We start from the raw sequence: 25,078 nt of genomic DNA, 5'->3' as shown, positions 1-25,078 counted from the left end.
TAACTGGAAAGTATTTTCCCATTTAGAGCTTCTGAAGGAAAAAAAAAGGCAAAGAATTCTGTGTAAGACAAGAAGAAAATACTGCCTTTTGATGCTCACGGTCAACTTGAAAGGATCCACATTCACTTTTACTGTGTATCAATAAAAATTGGCAGTTTATAATCTTGAAAGGTAGATGGAACAAAAAGGACTTCAGAGAGCCCAATTGCCCAGAGACACTGGGATGACTCAGAGCCAGGCAGACAAACTACAGGACTTTGTTACTTCCTATTGGCTTTCGGATCACAACTAATTTGATATAAAAGATTTTAAAACACTAAGAGAGCAACAGAAATCACATTCACTGTACTAAAATAAGAAAAGCTAGAAAGAGGATATATGGAGAATGTTACTGTGAGATACACAGAGCCTTACAGTTTCTAAGATTCCATCTGCCTTGTATTTTCCTATGGGAGTGAACTGCTGTCTTCCTGATGGCCTGAAGAGGATATTCAGACAAAACCACAGCTCATGTTAAAAGGAACAAAATGGCATTAAAGAGAAATCAACATGTTATATGAACTGAATGATGAGCCAAAGATTTTGTATTATTATTTTTAACCACTTTTTTAAAAAAGACCACTTGCATAAAAAGTTCATACTACCTATTAAACAAAATTTTATCAGTGAAGCATATACTTTAGCTTTGCTGTGCTCTCACAATCTATTTAATATGAATTACAAGTTTGTCTATACAGAAAGAGGATAAATATAGGTTTAAGATGTTAATGACAGTTTTTATTGGAAAAGAATATTAGAGCAATGACATTAAAACAAGCAGAAGAACATATGTACAATATCATCATAGAGGAAGCATTTTCTAGATGTAAAATATGCAAAATATCACTTGAAATGTTTTTGAATTTGCTGCTTCTATTTCAGGTTTGAAGAAGGACTTCTGTGCTCAAAAGCTTCTCTGTTATTTTTCAGCTATCTCAGTTGATCTAATAAAAGAAATGACCTATTCTCACAAAACCTGGCTTACTTAAAAATATCGTGTAGGATCCAGTACAGCCAAAGCTAGAGATCTAAAAGTTATATGTTTTGTGTACAAGCAGCCTAATTGCACAGCATAAACTAACTAACTAGTAGGCAGCTACAGCAAAAGGAAATCAATCCCAGCCATAACAGAATATCCTGCAATATGAAATTGTTGGAGTAAAATGCTGCATCTGGAAAAATAATGCTTGGTAAAGGTTTTGGAGGAATCCTAACCTCAATGAAATCCACAGGATATTTCACAGCAATTTTAAAGAATTTGACTCTTCTGTCCCAGCTAGTGGGACAGCAGAAATGAGATTTTGCATTTCTCCCCAAGCCATTTTTAGACTGCACAAATAAATCTTAGAAAACTTTCATTTTGCAAACCATGTACATATATAACAGACACAAGTATAGAAGCATTGTACAATAACTGAAACTGCTTCTCCTACTTACAGTGCCACAATTGCTTTTTCATTGCCCCCTGCACGCCACAATATGCCTGCAATAGCCATGGTGAGGCATTCGGTCCTGTGAACTTCTGAAGGCTGAAGACAACTGAAGTCCGTGAAATGCAAGAAACAGAGAAGTATCAAAATGTGTATTGGGATGCTTACTCATCAGAGGGCAAACTGCGCCAATTACAGTCAGCACCTAAAGAGCTCTAAAGATGGAGATGCAGCTGAAGTCGCTGCTGGAATATGGGCTTTCTGGAACCATTCTTTGAGGTCAGCCACCTTGTATCTCATTTTAGACATTTAAGAAGATACCTTGCATTTTACTGAAGATAATAAGATCCAGTGAATAGAGTTGTATCTAGAACAACTTCCTCTTTAGATTGCTAGTAAAACATCTGGACACAGTGGGTAGATCTCTTCTGAAGTCAGAAGCAAAACAGAAATTTGAGGGAAGTTAATTCACCTAGGCCAAGTCTTAACAGCAGTGTCCTGCATTTGGGGGATCTGGATGAGCTTATGTTGCTCATAATGATGGTTAGACTGCTGTGATGGGTACTTAAGCTAAGCAATTGTAAGCTTCGTAGCCTATGTCTATATGTTTTATGACAATACCCTTGTAATACGAGTGAATCTAAGAGATGAAATGCACAGTCTCTACCTCTAGGAGATTAATAGTAAAGATGGTGTCTGATTTATAAGGAACGACTAAAACAAAACTATTATTATCAAGAATTAAAATTTAAAAATTATTAAAATAGAAGACTAAATAAGATATGATCAACAACTGGAACTGGTTATACACAGATCTATAATAATACCCTGAAAACTAATCTTCTAAAAGAAATAGCGCATGCTCTTTCAGAATACATATTTATAATTGGTTGGACAAAAAAACAGGTACATGTACTTTAGGGAACAATAATGTATTAGCAAATAACAGACAAGAGAAGCTAATTCATCTTTAAATCTGTAATAAAATTGCTTTAATATTCTGTAACAGGATTGGTTTACATATTAAATATGAATTTATGAAGAAGGCCTTCATAATTTCTTTCCTTTGTTTTTATTTCTTAAGTCTTGTCAATAAATATACACCATAATGTTCTTATATACTACTAAACTTTATTTAAAGTACCATCTGCAATAAACACTACATTTGCATTTTTATAATAAAAAGGTATGCCTCAAAGTGGTGACCTAAAACATTACAGTAACTGACACAGTATTAGTATGTGCAGCCCCACTGTTTCTGAAATATTTTCACTTAGATGCTTGGCTTGGAATTTACACAATGATGTACAAAACTACGGAATATTTACAGCAGTCTATTGATCCCAAATATCACAGAACTGGAATTTTCTCCAGTGCCTTCAAGAATGGCAGTCTTTGAAATTCAGATATTATCAGTCTTAAGATTGTTACCAGCATGGGAGATGATGTCAAACCTGTTCCCAGCATTTGAGTAAAAGATCTAATAATTCAAAAGACTAAACAAGAAACACCAAACATCAAAAAATTAAACAGCCTTTTAAGTTCAATGTCTGCCTTCAATGTAATGTTCATTTAGAGAATGTTTCCCTCTCCAAAGGATGTAAGATATGGGAAATAATTTGTGAGAGTTTTCAAGTAAATAAAATATAATCACAACTTTCTCTTACCTCTGCCTACATTCAGAAATTTATGGGAAGCTTAGCAACTAATTTATGTGTCTGAGAGAGGTAGCACAGTAAGGAGACATAATAATTATTTCTTGAATGTTGAAGAAGCCTAAAGTCAAACACTTACTGTGAAGTGGATAATGATTTGAAAATTCAGGTTAGAATTAGGAAGAAATATTAATCTTCTTATTTCAAGCTCTGAGACTCCCCTTTCTTTCTGCCTGACTTTCTGCCCATGGCAAACACATCATAAGAAAAATATGTTTATCTCATGAATAAAAGAGTCCATCTTGCTATTCATTTTTCGGAGCCTGAAGGCTTTTAGCATTTCTGTGCATAAAGACAAAGAGCTCACCTGCTAACCTGAAATTCCTTGGAGACTTTCTGCATACTTCAGCAGCATTTTTCATATACAAAATATGTAAACCCAAAATCTTTTAAAACCATGTGGATAATAGGAGGGGAAAAATAGGAGAGGCAAATATTGCCAAGTAAACAGGATAAGTTTTAACTGGCATGAGTTGGGACACTTATAGTTTAAACAATCTGGCCTCAATCCTCTTGTTGGTGCCACATAATTTTATGACGCTTATGATCACTGAACCATGTTGAAAGAGGAAAAGGTTAACATCTCTATTTTTACTAAGGATGACCTGAAACTCAAAGGAACCAAGGAGCAGATGATCAAAGGATGTTTCCCAAGCTGAAACAAATTATTAGTTTTCACAACCAGAAATAATTCTTCAGTGAATTCTGTGGAGATTCCTGGTCATAAAGTCTAAATATGTACTGATCTTCTTGCATGGAAGTTTCTCAGTTTTTTCTTTTATGTGGACAAGTGCCTCATTCTACCTTGAAAAGTCTGCTCTCATTATAATCTGAATTAGAATAATAAAGTTTTGCTAGCTAATTTCTGCATTTTTAAAAGGTGAGCTCTAAACAGCAGGCTCTTGATATTAATTATGGACAGAGGTGATGTACTGAAAGAACTGAACAGAAGAAGAAAAAAATTAAACTGCATAACATTGTAGAATTAACTTGACATTACACTGTGCACATGTATTATACCACTGACCCTACATCTTTATCTCTCCATGCTTCTTGCCTTTAAGTGACTTCAAGGAACAGGCAATTTGCAAGTGATGAATTCATAGCATCTTGTTTATTTGGCCCTTGTCTTGGGGTCTGCAAGCAATCAGTGCCAATAATAACTAGCAACAGCAATAGTAGTAATAAAGGTAAAACTTTCAGTATTGTATTTGGACTCTAAGTCTGGTTTTCAACATATCTAATGGATTACTAGGTGTCTTGTATCAGGACTGCCTACCCACTAGTACTCCTGGACCTGGGAACCTGTGTGGATCCCCTAGGGCCTGGCAATCCTTTGATTAACTGTCACATCCCACCCTGGGTGCTGAAGACAAGTAATGATGTTCTACAGGTGCCTGGTTTTTTTCATTATTGATGAAAACAGCCCAAACAATGAATTTATATTAAGTGCCAGTCAGACAAAACTAAGGAAAATCACGATAGACCCAGTCACTTTCCTAAATAGTTCCAAGCAGAAAAGTATATATTTAAGGCCAAATTTTTATACATGAGGAACTTTTTTACATTGTAAGGTAATGAAGTTCAAGAAAAAAACTCAGCATGAAAGCTTTTCTTCTGACTAAATTGGGGTCAGGGTATCACCCACAAATAACACATAGTGGTGGTAGCATAAACTAATAAAATACAGTTATCCCTATTCAACAAACTGTACCTATAAAGAACAGGAAAGCTTTGTGAAATTTTTCTTTTGTAATGGACTTGATTTCTTATTGAAAACAGAAGACAAATACAAGAAGTCTGGTAATAAATTAATTTTTTAGACATTATTTTCCAGCATTTCATTGATTAAGCTCTGTTCCTTTAGCAAAGTGACAAGTTCGTTAATATTATAGCAGTCCAAGAAACTTTCCTTGACACTAGCAATACTTAACAATATTCCTTTAAAGTAAATATAAAATACACACACAGAATTTAAATTCAAATTCTATTAAGGAGTTTAGCTGTGAAAGATCAAACACAGTAGCAATAAAAAAAAAAATATAGCTATAACTTTAATTTTTCACCCTCCCTGAGATTCTTAGTGTCAAAAAGTGCATGAATTTCATGATCTTTCAAACTCTGATTACATTTTCTTTGAAATCATATCTCCACGGGATCTCAAGGTTAAATAATTTTCATTGGCCTTAATTCAAGCTGTTGGCTTTTTTTAGAGGTGCTTGGATTAATCACAAGCAAGTAATTACACAAATAGAACAGCAACCTCTAAATTCCTACAGTTGAAAGAGAAGTAAATATAAGTAAATCATATGCTACTTTCTTTCTCTCTCAGAGACAAAGAGAAGTTCAATAAGTTCAAATTCAAAAGGCTGCCGAGTGGCTGCAGCAGAGAAAAACATTTTTTACTTCTGTGTGGAAAATATTTCTGATGTCAATTCCTGACTTACCGAGTGTCTTTATTCCTGTTACTGTCTGCAAAGATAAGCTGTTGTAGGACACAAGCTTGAACTGCAGCCAGTACTCCACACGGACCACCCTGAGGGGAGTAATGGGACACTCCATGAGCAAAACAATTTGCACTGTTTGATACTGCTGAAAACTTTTGCAAGCCACGTGCTTCCACTCAGGCTTAAGCCATTCTTTCATCTCTCTCCTTCCATCCATGACTTTGTAGTGCTCTCTGTTGCTTTATTTTTTTTTTTGCAAGCCAATAAAAATCAGTGTTACTAACTGGTATTGTGTTTCCCACCTATTTTTCCTGAAAAAGTCTAGACATTTATAACGTCAAAGGAAACTTTTTTAAAAATCAGTTCTGTGATTATGCAAACAAATGAAAGATCACCTGATCCCTACTGAGCCACAACCTACCTTAACTCCAAGAGAGAAATCAAATCTGACTGTTTTCCAAAGGATGAAAATAAGCCTTGCTCTTTTACCTCCTCTGAGCGCTATGCCTCCACTCAAGTTCCCACTTACATCACTAAACAAAGATTTCAGTTTTATGTATAGCCCTCTGCACCAAGCAGCTATCTCACTGGGGAAGAGAAAGAAAACAAAGGAAGTTTGAACCTTTCAAACGATTAATGTTGGGAAAAAATCACAATACCAACAAATATTAACTTTAAACTTTATGGAAAACAGATTTATAGATGTTCTGAAAGACTGTGGGATGGTGTAGCAATGCATTTCCTTCTCCTTGCTTGTTCCCTGCCATCTAGCCCACCTGACCCCACAGCATGAGCAAGACCTGTTTCTATGGATTAACTATATGGCAGAGACAGCTGTACAAGTTGTCCTAAGAAGCAAATGGTATACCCTTTCCTTTTCTAGAAAACTTCATCCACCATAATTCTCCTTCCCTCGTCACTCAACTCTCTCCCACGTGCCTCGCATCACAGAATCACAGAATCACAGAATTGTCTAGGTTGGAAAAGACCTTGAAGATCATCCAGCCCAACCATCAACCCAACATTAACAGTTCCCAGCATCGTATTATTTACTCAAGAGTTTGCTGAGGAGATAGAGAAAAGTCATAATTTCTCTGGTACATCTATGCATGAATGGAGCAGGCTATGCAGGACACAAGACCAACATTACAGATACCACAATACCACATATCACATTGGTAGTACTGGGAATTACTGCAATTTAACAGAGGATTCAGCATATTAAATCCCATAGATGCTATCCCATGTGTCTGTCAGCACATGCTGCCATGCTCAGAAATGGGTTCATTCTTTACATAAGCAAGTCCATTACTTTAACCCAGGTATTCCCTAAGCCAACATCCCATATAGGCCAATGTATCAGTGCTACCTTTGTGTACCCAGGTAAAGTAAGAAAAACAATGAAGGTAAGAAAGTATGGACCATCCAGTAGGTTTTCTGGAGAGTCTGTGTTCTGATTTTAACCCATGCCAAAGTCTGAGATTAACTCAGAATCGCACTGCTGTCATATACTACAGTTGTACCCTCGATTTCCTCTATAGATCATGACCAGGCTATGATGAATCAGTTTAGGATCTGTCAAACTCCCCTCAAAACCCTGGAGGAGAATGAAAAATGCAGCCAGCACTGCTATTTTCAAATAGCAATGTGATTGAAGTGATCAGTTTAATTCTCAGGTTGTCCTAAGTACAGCATCAAGCCTAAGAGAATGGGACCTGCAGGTACATGCAGTATGTGTAGTATGCAACCTAGAAAATAAAGGTCCTGTAATCAGAAAATAGCTTAGATATTGATACCTTCTATCTTCTCATTTATATTACACACACACTACCTCTCTATAATTACTTACATAACTAATGAGCGAATTGTCTGAAATATGTTAAGGAAAAAAGCAAGGATTATTTCAATCCACCAAGGAAAGCCTCCCAGTCAAAAAAAAATTGTAGGAACCATTCTAAATATCTACTTATAGCGCCACAGAAACTTAACATAGGAAAGAATCAAACAATTGTTCAGCTGAAATGAATTTTGGAAGTGAGGATGAATATATTAACTATCTGAAATAAACACATCTAAGCAAAACACTCTGGTTTACCATTCCTGTTGTGGAATTTACAGCAGGGAATTTAATGGCCAGTGAGTCACTAGAAGTGATGAGACATCCTTCCTCTAGTAGCAGGGTCTGGAAACACCAAAGTAACATTTACTGTGGACCAGTGAACATTACTGCCATGGTTCCTTTTGGAGTTTAAATGAACGTTTAATATCTTTTTTCCACTAGATTTTATTTAAACATATTTAAACATAAGCAGCTTTCTTCTGAGATCAACAGCGTAATGAAATATTTAACTAGACAAGGTAAGTTAATTAAACATCTTAATGACATTTTTATTAGCCATTGCCTTGCCCCAAAGACTCTCTTCCTCTCATTTCTGTATAGTAAATAATGGTCTACTTCTCTCAGGCCAGATAAAGATTTTCTGCATCAGCACAGAAGCCTGATGAGTGTTTTGTAAAGAGGAGTCTACTCCTTCCCAAGTCTTTACTGAAGTGCTCAGATCCTTGCTCTTACAAGAAGAGACCTGGTGCATGGATATCCCAGAAGCATACCTCAGGGCAGAGACTAAGGCATTAAGCTGCAGCTGAGGAGGATACATTTTTATTATGGATCTGCTCAATTTTGGAGGCAGCTACATATTACACACAAATCTTGTGCCCTGAGTGTGGTCCTTGGTCTGAGTCTACACATCAGCCAGCTGAGAATCCAGGCTGACCAACTGTATCCAGCATACCGAGCAGAAGGACAGTCTGAAGCACTGCAGTCTGTCTGTAAGAGTCAGGTGCCCAGGTAAGGTTGACAAGATAGACACCAGATGAGCGAGTCTCCCTATGAATGCCCTAGACCAGAGAGAACTTTGTTAGCACCAAAAATTTCTATGGATTTGGTACATGCTTTTCAGGCTGACCCTAGTCATGGCATGGTGCTTTAACCAGCTCTGGTCACCACAGGGACGAGCTGGGGATTTTAGAGTGGTCCACTTGGTAGATGATGCCTAGGCATTGATGAAAACCTTGTTTTAGGGAGGAGCTGGCATCTTGTGGCTGCAGTCCAGAATTACAGAAACATGACTGCAAAAGAGGTGGTCCCACCACCAGTCCAGTGCCCCAGTCCCAGGGACACTGCAAGGGCATTTGTTTCCTTTTATTTTAGGAATGAGCCTCATCATGTGACCCTTATATCTTTACGAGGCAAAAATCATGTGATTTCTCAGGCACAGCAGGCAATTCTTGCCATGTCCCCCCATTCTGAAACAGCTCAAGCTCCATCTTAAACTTGTTAAACATTACCCCTATATATACTGTTTCTCTTAAACTCCACCCTTGATTTCTGCCCTTTTATTCTTTTACCACCACTAGCTTTCAGCTGAAGAAGCTTGTCTTCCTCCCTATAAATAACTCCTCATCACACACACACATATGCACACTTTCTGTAGCTACTTTAAGTTTCCCTCAGAAATATTCCATCCATCTCAAGTCACTGAACAAGACTTGACAAGGTGACGTCATCCAGTGGTAACCAGAGAAGTTAAAGAAAGAGAAGAGTCTTTTTTTTTACTGCTGAAACACACAGCCTTTGTAAACTCAGTGTAAAAAGCAAAGATCACTTTAAGAAAGTAATTTACAGTACCTTTTTTTGCACAATGCCGTATTTTAACTGTGGTATGTTATTAAATGTGAAACTCTGTATTTTCCATTCTTCACTGAAGCAACAAAGACTAGAGCCAAACAAAAGATTTTTTAATTCCTATAAACAAAAGAAAGAAAAAAGTTCTCATTTTAAAAACAAATCCAAAACACAGGTACATTTACTTGCAGTAATTTCTAGAAAAGAAAGGAGGAGTGTGGAAGGGCAATGACTAACTTACTATAAACGCCCTTTTCTGTTTTACACATACTGTAAATAGCAACACTCAAATGAAAAGGAGCAATTTTTTCCTTTTCCTGCAATATTCCTTCAACTCATAATGCTGTGTGACGCTCAGCATAGGAAACTCTTTATACAGTTTGTCTGGGGCACAGTTTCCCATGAAAGCATTACAGAATATTGCCTTAAATTTAACAGCTAGAAGATCAACACCTACTGATGGTTACATTAGGGAAAAAAGGACCCTGCTGGACACAGCATGGAGAAACGGCAGCCTGTTTTGCCTGTCAAAGTTGGTGGTATGAGATAAATGTTACTCCAATGTTTGACTGTTGTATGTTGGGCAGTATATCAGCATATGCCAAATTCAGATCTTGGCCCTGAACAACTGCAGACTACTATAATTCAGGAATAGCTAGACTGAAAAAATTGCATTCATGCTAAAGTAAAGCTGAGTAAGTAAGAACAGACTGCTCAGTGTTTGTATAGTTACTCGGACCTCTTTGATCTAGAAATAAAATTTAAAGACACCATTATCTTTTCTCTGTTTTTTTTTTCCCTCTGAATGGGAAGGAAAATATTAAAAGTATTTAACAGTTCCATCTCTGCTCAAATAAGGAAGAGAAGCAACAGAGAAACAGTGATATGAGAATAATAAACCTATTTTAAACCACTGTCAATTTAAATGACTGGACAATAAGCACATGAATAACTGACTAGAATCATTAAAATAATACAAGCTTCATTAATTAAAGCTATTATCTCTGCTTTAAGTGGGCTGACGCATTCTAACACGTTCTTCTGGTATCCTTCTGAATTTTGGACAGGCATCCCTACATTACATTTTCACCTGAATACCAAATAAGGAATATACTCAGGAATGAATACAGAACATGTTCAATCACACACAAACATGCAACACAGAGCAATCCATTGCAGTTTTGGCTAACTTGACTGAAGTAACATTCTCACACATCTATTTGTATTAACCATCACAGTCTTACTTTTGCAAGAGAAATATCAATTGCCTTTGATACGACTTGAAGCATGTACAGTGTTGAAAGATCTGTGTTCTTACTAACTTCGCCAGTTGCTTCTTCATCCTCAACATCAACTGAAAGAAAAAAAAAAAATCATATAATATGTTGGATGAAAAAAATTGCTTCCCCCAGCAGGCTCAGTGCCAGGGAGTGATCAATATGACAATCAACACTTCCTTGTCATCCATCTTTATAAAAAAGAAAATACAGGTTTAGACAGAAAGGACAGATAAAAAATACATGAGCCAGTGGTTTTTTGGTTACTTCTTAATGACTTCTTTACACAGTCTTACGGAAGAAGTTAATAGCAAGTGCAGTTACTCTGAATCAACTAAGAGTTACAAAAGAAGCAACTCATATGTATTTGGTTACAGCTGCTCTGAAGAATATTATGGCAAAAGTCAAACTGAAGCTTGACATAACTTACCTAATTCTAGGACATCTTTCATCTGGTCTTCTTTATAGCAAGTGGATGTTGGAGACTTCCTACATTAAAATTAATCAAAAAATGAATGACCAAATGTTCACTTTTAATGAGAAAAGTTGTTTAAACAAGAAGAAATATGGAGTGTGCCCACACAAAGATATAAAATTTTTATGTGCATGTATATATATGTATATATGTGTATGTATATGTATGTATATGTGTATATATGTATATATACATACACACACGGGGGGGGTGTGGAGAGAGATAATAAAAGGTGCAGATAGATAAAAAAACCTATTCAATGGCTTCACCTTTAGCTTTTAAAAGGTTCTATACAAAGGAGATCTGTCTCACTAACATTTTTGTATAAAGAAATAAATGGTGTTAGAGCAAAAACATTTTCAGTGGAAGAAAGCTAAGCTTCGGGAGTTGATGAGGAAAAGTAGCCAGTACAGAGCAATACACTGCAACTGATTCAGGATTTCAGTTCTGTTTCAAGATCAGTTTCATTTCATTTGTGTGGTTTCAATTTATGTCAGGTCCTGCAAGCTCATACACAGGGGCAGACTTTATACTGCCCTGAACTTCAGGTGAGGATATTCATGTATATGTGACTGTCTCTGAGTTCAAAGGATCAGGACAGAAAAGAAAATTTACATTCCTGATGGGGATCAGGATGAGATTCAAGTTAAGTCACTAAACTACTTGAAATATGCAAATAATATAAGTGGAAATAGGTGTTAGACTGGCTTCCTTTACCAGGGTAATTTTTTAATCCACTAATAGGTAGCAGTTGTTCAACTGCCCTTGTAATTTAACTGTTTATTACATAAATTACAGGTTAAAGATTCATATAAACAACTACTAAAAGGACTAAGTATTTATACTTGGCTGTGAAGTCAGAACTTAAAAATAGAATGTTAGATTTTCGGAGATGAGATGGATTTAGTCTTCCTGTTGAATTTGTACCAAAATGAATTCAGAAGGAAAAGTTTCAAATAACTACTGTAAAAAGATGGTCTTTTTTTTTTCAAAAGAGCAATATTGCATCATTGGCCTTTGCTTTGGAAAAAAAGGTATTGCACTGCAGTCCTTTCAAAAATAGTATGGAATCATTTGCTCAGAAACATTATTTGTATGCACGGTATTATTATAGCAACAACTGTTGTCATATCAAATACTTTCCATTAACTTAATTTCCTTTTTCACTGTGTGAAAGATGAATAAAAACAGAACAGACATATCACACTCAGTACTTTTTCAGTTTAAAAGCATTTTGGCACCTTTCTCACTGATAATCTTCAACACTGTAAGAAAAGAAACACTTCTCTTTTTCTCTATAAACAAGTTAAAGGATTTATACAATGAAAAGTGGATGGCCATAATTCAGAAAAGATAGAATGGAAAAGAATCACCCATGTTACTAGGGACTTGAGGGAAAAATTAATAGGATGCCCAGCAGGCCAATATAAACAAGAGTATTGAGAGCAAATTTTTATAGTGGCATAAGTACTATTGAGCTCTCACTTAACAGTACTTTTAATGTGATATAGAGTTTAATATAGTTGACTGTGGTAAATTTTAAAATGCAATTAGATCTCCCCTTGCTTTTTGGTAATGAATTTCAGCTGAGATTTCCTTCTGCTAGCTACTTGCTAGTATTTTTCATCTCTCCTGGTGAGGCAGTCTCAATGACACTAAATTTGCCAATGAAATGTTTTTCAGACAAGTACTCATGTCACTTAACTGCACTTAGACATAACCACAGCCCACATTTTTATTTTGTCTGAGATTGCATACTATTGTCTCTTGTTTCCTAGAGCATAATGTGTTTCTTCCTAGGTAAACCTAGTTTTGCAAAAACAGAGATCGTAACACTTAAGAATGCAGCACTACAGGTTACAGCATCCTATTTGGCCTCAGTTGCTCCTTCGGAAGAGCTTGGGTCTCCTATAGGTACTGTATCATATCTCCTGGCCTCATTAGGTACCTTGGATACCTTAGAGTCTCAAATAGCACTATATGCCTATGTTTAGGCATGCAGATACTCCCTGCATCAAATTAGCACCCTTGATTCATTATTGTTCCAAACACTTCTCCTTGGTAGTGTTTGATCTGAAAAGATCTATAAATGAAAATAAAGTCAACTATGGTACAATTCATGTATAGCTCACCTGGCACCAGTTTTTGTATTATTGCTTTCTGTAAAGTCTATAAGATCTTAGTTCTACACTCATTCCAGGAAGAACCAAGCCCAGGATGCAAAGTGCTTTGAATTCTCAAGGCACAAGGAAATTCCCATCAAGCCAAGGAAAGTGCTAACATCAAAGATTGATGTAGGGTGTTTTCTGGTTAAGTGGGGTATTTTTGCAGGTGTAGGTTCCATCCTTAAGGGGAACTTGTGTTTCTCAAAACACTGGCAGGACATTTATTGCAATTTCCATTTCAGCAGATGGTTACCGTTCCAGGAAAATTTATTGTACCAGTAAAACCATACAGTTAGAATACTGAGGAAGGGGGAAGTCATCTGTCATGGCAGAAAAATGGGACAGGAAGAAAATATGTTTCATTATAAACATACTATACAGTACTTTCTCTAAATATTTGAACATTCCTATCTGATCTTCATGCATTGCAGAAATCTAAATTTACACAGAATAGCTGAACTCGCAGAGAAAGCACTTCTCGGCACAATAATGTATGTACATTCCACTATTTCCTATTTATACTACCATACACAAGAGGTCAAACAAACAAAGGGGCTTAAAAAATAAACACTGATCATCAGTGGCTTTAAAATGACTGTGTTGGGAAAACTTATTTTCACTGCCTGATTTCAACAGCTTTTCTACTGGACATATATCTTTTCTGCATAACAATTTAATGTCAGAATGATGCCTAGAAGTCGCAATGCAGTCCTCTGGTCTTGTGCTGTTATGCCATATATAGACATACATGACATTCTTGTTATAGTGAGTAAGATCTGGAGAGTAGGTAAGAAAAAAATTAAACTCGGTTACTATTTGCAAAAGGGTAAATAAGGTCATTTTATGCAATGCAGCTTGCCACTGCTTTGGGGCAAAGTTATAAAAACAGAATTATTAAGAGCAATTGTAAAGATGCAAAGGAAATTATCATAATCAATAGCAAGCAATACATTTCTATGGAAAAAAGACCTTGTCGAGAAGATTTAACACAAATTCTGATATGCTTGCAAGTCTAGCTGACAAAGGTAACAGAGCTCATACACTTAATTTCTCCGAACTTCCTTTTAGTTAAGACCTGCATCTGACTTGATTGGCACATTAACAGTATGAAAAATTAATTCATGAACAGATGGCTCATTGACAGATATAAAAAAGGTAAATGAAAAACTTGGCATTGAAAGAATCATTTCTAATAAGCTCACACACGAATCTGTGTTTGTCCTGCTGAATTTTATTATCTGTAGTGACAATTCAGGAGAAAATTACACCTTTGCTGAGAAGGTTTGCATATGAAAAAAATACAATGATGATCACGGGTTGAGCTGAACTGCATGATGAGTTGGGCTCACCTGAACAGAATGCTTTCTCATAGGCAATGAATGAATATGAATAGTAACCAGACTTAATATAATAAAAGTGTAGCTCCTTTATTCATACTGTACTCTGTCAATGATTTTTCGGTGCAATGCCCCCACACTGGAATTTTCAAGGAGCACAGTACCACTCATGTGAACCGATCATTACATTCAGCAACTCAAAACAGTTACCAGCAAAACAAACAAGTATCAGTAAAATAAAACAGGGATCTAAAATGCCATTAAATAAAGACACTTACAGGACACCAGCTAAGAGACACTACATAAAGCATTGAGAAGGGTTCCCAGGCTTCAACACTCAATCAGTTTACATCAGCGGAGGTGAATACAACCCTCCGTTCTGTTTGTCATACATGAAGTACCCACTCTGTTTGGTTTTGGCTCTCAATTTTCAGGTCATTTATTTTTAAGGTTGTGGAATTTTCGTGGCCTTACATTTCCTGTCTGAAACCTCAGATTTTTAACAGATCAAACCACTGTAATCTGACAGATTTTAGCAAAATAAATTATCTTCCTGAAAGCTAATATCAAGTGTTAAATTGGAAGAAGACAAAAGCTTACAATGACAAGTGTGGTAGTTCTCTTATCTCATTTTATTATAAAAAAAAAGGTGAATACAGGTAACAGCCTATTGGTGAGCACTCATACTGCAGAGAGAGATTTCACCTCCTGGTAAAGTAATCTGAGGGAGAGTGACAGGGGGACAAAAATTCCTTGTGCTACCTGCAAACAACTGATTGTTTTTAAGGAGCAGGGAATTTCTTATACTGCTTCCTACTGTGCTCCCCCCGATGCTCGTATGTAAACACAGTGGAAGGAAATGGTATGAAGCTGTACTAGTGAAACAAGTTGTATACTGCCTGATCTTGCTTTACATTTGAGAAGATCTAAAGTCCCTCTACGTTTGCATGAACAAGGCAAATTCTCAATTGACTTGAATGCATTTTAGGCAATGGGCTGGACCTTTCCAGTTTTATATCCTTTCCAAAAATAAAGAAATGATACAAAAACCATTTGTCATTTCCAGTAATTGCAAAGTACTTCTTCCTATGGAGTGCTGGAAAAATACTAAAAGGGCAAATGGCAGCACACACAGATGTTATGTCGAAGGCTCTGATGCCATAAATCCATTGGCACAAGGCAAAAGTCACAACAGTTTATTACTTTTATTTTAGGTTCTTTTTTCCGGTTCAAGCATTATGTTATAAAAAAGGTGTTATGCAACTCCAGATACTTGAAGATTTTCACTACTGAGTGATTTGGCAACCACAATCTCTCTCTCTTTTTGTATATGGTCTAGTTAAATCCATATTCCCCAAAGATGACCCTGTTTTGTTTGACAGTCATTTTTCTGATTGCCAATTGCAAGAGTCAAATAAAGACTTACTCCCCGGCTAGCAGCTGAGCACACTCCAGGAGGGTTTAGTTAGTCTCTCAGGGAAGGTGCCAACTGCACTATTCTTACTGTGCTTCCTGCCTACAAAGCCACAACGAAGCATTGACGAAAGCTTGAAATGACGTCATGTGCTTCTTCGTGTGGCTTCCGGATGATGCCTGGTGCTACGCACAGATCACAAACAGACAAAGCTGGAAGGAAACATGCAAAGGTAGTTTAGTATTAGGCTGCTCCAACTCTGCATTCCTTTTCATTCTTTTATCTGAAATGTTGCACTCTGACTAAACTCCTATTTCCTAGAAATGCCACCATTGCCAAATATATCCTCTTCCTCTCATAGTGGGAAAAATTTAATTAATTCCTCAGACATTGCTCATACACACTGCATGTCACTGAGTGTGCTGGCATATACTGAAATCAGTTGGGGTTTTCTCGCTGATTTTAAACAGGCTCTAGTTTATAAAAATATGGCCAACTGAGCTTGGACAATAGGCTATTCTGAGTTCACAGAATAGGCTATCGAAGTGATAAGTACATTTAGGAACTGCTCAACACCTCACAGGTTCAAAACCTTATTATTTACCAAAATATCAGATACTGTTTTAGACAAAGCAATCTCATCTGACACACTGGTTCTACATATAACTGTAAAATATTACAGCTACTAGGCAAACAGTACAGAATTCACTATTCTTAGAAAGCCTATTTTTACACCAAAATGCAGAGTAGAAAAGACTGTAGCCAATCATAACTGTTGAGTGAATAACATACATTACATAACTTTGCTGGAATTATTTTTCCTTTGATTTGGAATTTCAATTTTATTTAAAAAATACCATTAAAACTGGAATGTTGATTAGTATTCTTTATTAAATCTGACTTGCATATATTAACCTTCATTAGGCACTGTATTTTCCTGTTTCAGTGATAGTCCATATTTAAAAGAGGGCAGCTGTTTTGGCTCTGTTATTTTCATCACAAGTTCAGAATCACAGAATAGCTGAGGTCGAAAGGGGCTTCTGGAGCTCACCTAGTCCAACCCTCTGCTCAGAGCAGGTTCAACTACAGCAAGCTGCTCAAGGCCATGTCCAAGTCATGTTTTGAGTATCTCCAAGGATGGAGACACCACAGACTCCCTGAGCAACCTATTCCAGCACTTCCACCTTCACAGGAAAAAATTCCTTGATCACCTGTGTCAGGAAGTTAACATCAGTGCAGTCCAGAAACCTCCTGGATTGCTTGTGCTCTGCTTTGTTGCTTATGCTGAGAGAGGGAACAGCAAATCCTGCTCTAGACTTGCTCAGAAACTCATGGTCAACATGCTCTGCCAATGTTCTAATGTAAATCGGCACAGCTTGTGGACATGAATGATGCAGGATAAAAATGTGTGAGAGGATCCTGGCAGTTTTAGGCATCCAGCCATGTATAACTGACAGGTATAGGCTTGGTCCTCACATAGAAAATAAGCCTGTTTATCCCTGTTAATAGCAGAAAGCATGAATGACCATAACACTTTTAAAATACTATTTTGAAAGTCTCAGATATATAAAAGAATACAAAAAAACTGCATATATTTCTAAAGGACTTAAAGGATTTCTTTGCAGAAGATCAGTATTTTGTTTTCCTCTAAAGATCTCCTAGCTTCATAAAAATGAATTTTCAGGAACTTTTTGTTGGAACATATGAAAGTGAAAAGGCAGGAATTTTCAGTAACACAATGGGTCCACCTGTACTGGTCTCCATTCAGGATGAAGAAAGCCATAGGTGGTTCAGAAAGTAAAGTAAAGCCATTCACTCCTTGTCAGTCTCACATAGAAATGCAGGGAGTTCCAGGGAGGTACCTTTTCTATAGGAACACATTGCCTTACCACAGAAGATTAGACTGACTTCATAACTATATTATAAAAGCCATTTTGGAGGAAAACAGACCAAAACACTGAGGAGACATTTTGCATTCAACGTGCTTGAAATTTAAAGTAAGAAGGCATATGCCTGTGATAAACTGCATTGACAAATGTGCTAATGTGATTTTATAATGCTGAGAATCATGCCATGAGCAGCAGGTGACTGTTCTTACTCTGTATTAGTGAGAGTCACAGTGTGACAAAGTTAGAGCAGTCCTTAAATACAAATCAATAAAACCTAAGAGAAGAACAAGAGCAAAATTTCAGAGCAGGAAAGATAAAAATACAACGAGATGACACAAGTTTTAGACAAAAAATGCCTAAACGTATATGAAAAATATTTAGAAGTATTTTAACAGAGGCAATTATGTAGCAAGGAACAGAAAGATCAGTCAAAAATCAACTTCAGCTATGAATAACAGGGCAGAAAAAAAGCAAATGCAAGGTGAATATAAAGAAAAATTCTTAAGACTAAGGACTGCTAGACACTGGAATATATTCTCAGGGGAGAGGTGTCACTTGAGTCATTTAAGACTGGACTAGACAAAACCCTGGAAAAAGTATTACAGCAAATATATATATAGTAATGAATAATCTGCCATAGAAACAAATGACCTTAAAAGGTCTTTTCCATCTGTAATTTCTAAGATTCTGTGAAATATGAGTAATGTTCCACTAAGGAACTTGGTATCTATGGCAATTCACTAACCCTACCCTATTTGTGTTAGAATGCCGAGCACTGCTAGAAAAAGGCTTATTAACAAATAATGAGTGATATTTTGGGAACTACTGAAGAGTGCCCAGCTAAGGTGAACTCAGTTGAGAGATTATTGCAAGAAGAGAAACCCTGGCTCTGAAATCACAGGCACTTGCTTTCCTGGTGGTGGAGACGAAGTGCATCAGTGGTACTTAGGTTTTGGTTGGAAAAGGCATCCTAAGCCAAGCTACACAGTCATAAAACAGTCCCTACTGTCTGAAATATCCATCTGTACTGGCAGACTTCTGAAAGGAAACCACTAGCTCACATTCAGTTTGTAGCCAAGACTGATGGCAAGGTAAAGGAGCGCATGGCAGATGCAATAAGAACTACCGGATAAGTAGGGTGATCGTTCACAATGAAAGGATGAGTGGAGAAACAGTTATCTTCCTTGCTCCTGAAACTGTATTATAGATCTCTGCCTTTGGACAGTGGGATCTACTACTATACCTTTTGCTCACTAGTAGCAGGAGGAAATTTTTGTTCTGATGTAACGATATTTCCGTTTCTTTTTGCCTTTCTGATAGCCATACCCTTTTAGTTTCTATGAATTGGCAAGATATCCTTAACTTCAGGTCCTGATTGCTAAGCCCTTTTGTTCCTTTGGGTCTTCGATTCTAGTTTTACACTTTTTTCTTCTTTCATTGCTCTAGTTTCTATGCTTTTTTTCTTGGAATTGGAGGTGGGAGGGTGGTTGGCTTTATACATGAAAACTAGAAGTTAAAACATAGCAATATCTTCTTAACTACCAGAAGTGAAACTGAGGTCTACAGATAGTATCTGCACATCTAACTCAGCATAAGGTGGTTCCACTACACTGCAGAACTGCCCAGTCAGAATGCACCTGGCCAGCTCAGATTTTCTCATTTAGAAACTATTCAGCTGAGAACTGCAGGGTTATTACATCACTACCACACCTTACATTGACAGAATTAACAGGCATGGAGAATTAGGAGAGCACTTCAGAGGCTGCATAAGCAACAACTGCAACATGTCTCTGTAGCTTACACAAAAGCACTGTTTCTCAACTGCTGTGGTTTTGCTTGTCTTTCTCCAATTTTGTTTGCTCAAGCCATGAAACATGGGGAAATCTTGACCTTTTAACACCATTTAGCCTTACCAAATAACTCATTATTCACCACAGTTTCTCTGGAAAAGCAATAGAAAGATTTTAATCCAATCAACTTCAGGAGATATTTATTTTATCACAGTGCCTAAATATCATGGATTCCATTCCACTATAGACCCTCACTCTTCATTCTGTGTGCTCAGTTTAGTGGTAAATACTTCCTTCGTGTAGGGGATTCAGAATTACAGAATTCAGAGAATCACAGAACGGTTGAGGCTGGAAGGGACCTCTGGAAGTCATCTCATCCAACCCCCTGCTCAAGGGAGGGTTGACCCCACCATAAGGTATTAAACATGGCAGAGAACCTTTCCTCACTGCCATTCAAGGCTCTGCCCAGTTTAAAAGACTCAGGAAAATCTTTAATACTTTGCTACCTTTGATCTGAATATGTTCCTTCAACATTGTCTCTCCCAAGTTCCTGTGGAACCAGAAGCACTTTAACAAAATCATGACTACAGATACGGCCACTTTTTAGTTGGAATCTTGGATCACTCACTTGAATTGTGCACTTTTAAACATAATTTTTTATTCCCCTGAAAACTGCAAAATAAAAAAAATTTAAAAGTAGTGAGTCATCCACATTTTGCTTGCGCCTTGCACACAACTAACACTAATATGAGGAACAAGGACTCAACAAAAAGGAGAAGAGTGAGAAATACTCCTTTGAGAATGAACTATAAACAACAGCATCAAAATGACCTGAAAGGATAGTGGGATATCAAATTCTCCACTGAAGTGGCACTGAGACATAAATGTCACTTTTAATTTGTGAAACTGGTATGAAGGAGCATGGAGGAATTACTGACATAATTCCTTACACATGTGTGTGTAGTTTGGTATCAATATGAAAATATTGGACTATGTATTTGTCTCCATATGTTCTTGGAGAAACATTTTTTATTTCTTTAAAATGGAAGGTTCTACAGTAAAATAATAGGACTGCTGCATACATTGTATTAGTTTATACAACAAGAAAACTCATCAACAATCTACCTTTGTATGATAAAGTCACATAGGAAAGTATCACAAACTGATTCACTGTTAATTACTTCTGCTGCATGATTTATCTGTCAAAGCAAACCCTTACCTTTCCTTATTTACTTCATATATGCTTGACTTTACTAGTGTTACATAGTTTAGGCAGAAAAGAAGAAATTTACTGTGGCTGCAGAAGCACTAGATCTAAACTATTAAAAGCTAAAGCCATGGAATATGAAAAATCAGACATCCAACTCCTGAGAAAAGTAAGTTTAAAATTCAGATTGAAATACTGTCCTTGTAATGACTTCCTGTACCTAGAGCTTCCAGGGGCCAGCACGGTTACCATTACCAACACAACAACATATACGGTACAATAAACAAAACAAGTTCTGCATCCAGAGTGTGGTGATAAATTAAATTTTCAAACTGGCAACCTGACACAAGTGGGGTCCCCCAGGGATCGTTACTGGGCCCAATACTGTTACATATCTTTAGAAGTGATCTGTAGGATGGGATCAAGTGTACCCTGATGAAGTTTGCTGATGATACCAAATAAGTGGGGAAGTGGGCCCTGCAGAAAGGAGAGCCACCCTGAAGGAAGACCTGGATAGGGTGGAAGAGTGGGCTAACAAGAACCTTAACAAGTTCAACAAAAACAAGTGTAAGGTCTTGCACCTGGGAAATATAATCCAGGAGTGCAGCACAGCCTGGGATATACCCGGCTGAGGAGCAGCTCTGTGGAAAAGAACTTGGGGGTCCTGGTGGACAAGCTTGGTATGAGTAAACAGTGAGCTGCAGCAGCAAAGAAAGCCAACAGGATGCTGGGTTGCATCAACAAAGGCATCACCAGCAGAGATAAAGCAGGCATTATCCCACTCTACTCGGCATTTGTCGGTCCACACCTAGAGTATTGTGTTCAGTTTTGGTCCCCACTATACAAGAAAGATGTGGACAGGCTGGAGAGGGTCCAGATGGTCAAAGGACTGGGAAGCCTGCCATAGGAGGAAAGGCTGAGAGAACTGGGTTTGTTCAGCCTTGAGAAGAGAAAGCTTAGGGGAGACCTTATCACCATGTTCCAGCATTTAAAGGGTGGATACAAGGCTGGAGCACCTCCCCTACGAGGACAGGTTGAGAAAGCTGGGGTTGTTCAGCCTGGAGAAGAGAAGGGTCTGGGGAGATCTTATAGCTGCCTTCTAGTGCTTAAAGGGGGCCTACAGGAGAGATGGGGAGGGACTCTTTATCAGGGAAAGTAGTGATAGGATGAGGGGTAACAGTTTTAAACTGAAAGAGGGTAGATTTAGATTAGATAGAAGGAATAAATTTTTTTTACTGTGAGAGTGGTGAGACACTGGAACAGGTTGCCCAGAGAAGCTGTGGCTGCCCCCTCCCTGGCAGTGTTCAAGGCCAGGTTGGACGGGGCTTTGAGCAACCTGGTCTAGTGGAAGGTGTCCCTGCCCATGGCAGGGGGGTTGGAACTAGTGATCTTCAAGGTCCCTTCCAACCCAAACCAGTCTATGATTCTATTCTATGAGTCTATTGACAATATGTCTGCATGAGGATTAGCATTAAGTATGGCAAATACTGAAAAAATAACAAGAAGTTTTCTATTAAAAGTCAGCATTTTATTACAGTTATGAGCAATTAGGTAGTAACTGCAGTTAAGCACTGGCCTTTTAAACCATCACTAGAGTTACCAGAATTTGAAAGCAGATGCTCTCAGCAGTAGCAGTTCAATGAACAAGGAAAGACTACATCAGTATCATTAGTCTCCATTTGATTGATACACTAACTTGATTCCATTTTCCTAAAAAGAAACAAGGAAATGAAGCAATAGCAATGCAAAGAAATGAATCTGCTTATTTTTTTCCTATTTGTGGTGGGTGTGTTGGCCTGTCATTTTGGAAAACTTAGTGCTCACTCTTGAACTGCATGGCCCTCTTTGCAGGTAAGCATTTAATTTGTGTCATCACAGAAATCCAAATGCCTCCTCACTGTCAAATAGCAAAATGGTATCTATCTGAACAAAGACAGAGCCTCCAATTCTTAATGAGGACAAACTTTTATGTGAAATATGGTACTCAGAGATCTAACTTCATGTTGTTACTCTAAGACTGAAATACCAAGTCACAAATTTGGCCTCTTGACCCAGTTACCCTCCCGCACACACTTCATGCAATAGCTAAGAATTAGATAGTTGATGAAAAAAAAGCACAATCATTTCTTTCATTAAAACGTGTGAGTCAAAATACTGTGGATCTGTATTTCCCCAGGATATTTTTATAGATAGGTATTTTTGCCCACTCAGTTCGTAAGCATTTATCTGATAACATTCAGCTTGCCTTTTGAAGCATGGCAGTGGTTTTGCTTCATTTTTTTCTCATATGTAGACAATGGACGCCTGTAGCCTGTATGTAACAATAGCATTTTTTGCACATGAGACGAGAAAATGAAAAAGTACAGCAAATGGAAGGAAAAATAAGATTTGTCTTTAGTTTTCTATGGAAAACAAATACAGAATTGCAGATGCCTGTGAATGAAGTAGCTGTGGTTAGTCCTATATAGATTTTCAGCTACTCATCTAAATATTTAGACTAGCATTTAGAGGCGTCGGGTAGCAGTAACAGAGAATGGAAGACGATCCAGACAAATATCTGCTCCTACATTGTAATTTTTCATGCCTCAAAATGCTCAAGCACTCTAGCCAAATCCAGAAAGGTTCTCAAACACTGCAGGGTTTGGCCAAAGGGATATAAAATCTTGCAAGAGCCAGGCCTTATATCGTAATGGTCTATGTTTATTTGGAGTCTCACTTCCACTCTCTGTTACTTCCACTTAACTTCAGGAGTATCAGCAGTCCTGCTGATTTGAGTGAGAGTTTTCAGGAGCTCAGAGCTCAGCATGAATTCAAATGCTCTACTGGCTTTAACTCAAATCATCTGGCAGGAATGTCCCCGTTTTGCTTTGGAAACAGATTACATGGACTCTTCTTAGGAAATAGCTCCCTCTGCTGTTCTTGCTGAAACCAAACCAGTCCTTTGACGGAACGAAACTATTTCAAACCACTTACTACAGCAACGGAGCACAGTACCGCAGTATGTTGCACAAAATGGCGCACTGGTGCAGTCCTCTTTCAGTCCAACTTCTCTTTTTCCGCTCACTCCAGAACTACTGCATAAGGTCAGGAAGTGTCAGCACATCCAACTACAGCTCAGTGAAGTTAGTACAAGATTTCTGGGTCACGGTCTTCCCAAATAATTTTATCTAGTCCAATATGCTTCTGACACTCATAAATAATGTACTATATATTAATTGATTACCAAGTAATACACTTACTCTCCTCAGCTTTGTTGGGGAGCTGTCAAAAGCCCACTGAAGCTGTATTCTCTATCTGAATTAATGGTGAGCATGAAGTAATAAACCATCCTGAAACCAGAAAGGATGAAGTTGTAGGTTAGCACTAACTTACATGCTCTGTCAAGCTATACGAAACAAGAGTTGTATGGAGTCAGATCCCATTGCTTCTGCTTCCACTGCTGGCTCTCTGCATTCACACGGAGTAATGCAAGACTTAATAAATCCTTCTGGAAGCAGAATATCAAAGGTGGATCTGCAGGCACCACTTCAGCAACAGCTGGACTTGTATTGCCTGGGTTCAGCTGTCATCTGACATAGCTTAGTTTTCCAGTACAGTACATAATGGAGAACTGACCTCTTGTGGATTTTAAGACTTAAGACAGTAGTACTTTGGCCTGTCATTCAATAATCTTTCACAACTGAAGTCAGCTAACACTGTAAAATAACTGCGTAATGCTGGTGGCCATTTTCAGTTGCTTTTTGGTTCCAGACAGGAAGTGCCACTCCTGGCCCATTTGCAGCTCCACTAGATCCCCAGTTTGATAACTCCCACAGCCTCTAACATAAATCTGGGGAGACCTAATACATCATTGCTTCCTCATTGCTTCCTCATGATCTCAACAGGCCCTCAACACACTGTGTCTCAAGATTTATAAGAAATTAAATAGGAAAACAAAACAGTAATAATAATTTTTAAAAGTCTGTGGTTGCAGTTTTAGCATATTAATGAGGTTTTTCAGCACTTAAACAAAAGCAACAAACATGGCTGCTCTTAAATTTAGTAAGACAGAAATACTACTTTATGGCCCACAGAAGGGGATAATGGCATGTGCCTCAGTTTATGGAGCAACAGGTGATAGAAACTCGAAAATTTCTACCAGTTATAATACACGCTCACCTCTAGCACTGGAGTGTACCACAAGACCAAAACTCAGGGTGCCTGAGCGC

The 25,078-nt window shown here is 37.6% G+C and overlaps 1 protein-coding gene across 2 annotated transcripts in view; it reads right to left on the bottom strand.

Moving 5' to 3' along the window:
* MINDY4 (MINDY lysine 48 deubiquitinase 4) overlaps positions 1-25,078 on the bottom strand; it is an 84,762-nt gene that overhangs the window by 47,079 nt on the left and 12,605 nt on the right. For both annotated transcript variants that reach the window (XM_074869559.1, XM_074869569.1), the window contains exons 6-11: positions 11,024-11,082; positions 10,561-10,670; positions 9,320-9,436; positions 5,632-5,720; positions 1,477-1,578; positions 415-478 (exon numbers count right to left, since the gene is read on the bottom strand). In XM_074869559.1, the coding sequence (XP_074725660.1) occupies positions 415-478; positions 1,477-1,578; positions 5,632-5,720; positions 9,320-9,436; positions 10,561-10,670; positions 11,024-11,082 (541 nt within the window). The remainder of the gene's footprint in view (positions 1-414; positions 479-1,476; positions 1,579-5,631; positions 5,721-9,319; positions 9,437-10,560; positions 10,671-11,023; positions 11,083-25,078) is intronic.

Source organism: Strix uralensis, chromosome 1 (assembly GCF_047716275.1).
Source record: "Strix uralensis isolate ZFMK-TIS-50842 chromosome 1, bStrUra1, whole genome shotgun sequence".
Lineage (NCBI taxonomy): Eukaryota > Metazoa > Chordata > Aves > Strigiformes > Strigidae > Strix > Strix uralensis.
Note: the sequence above shows the minus strand (reverse complement) of the source record. Positions and strands in the feature narration are given on the sequence as shown.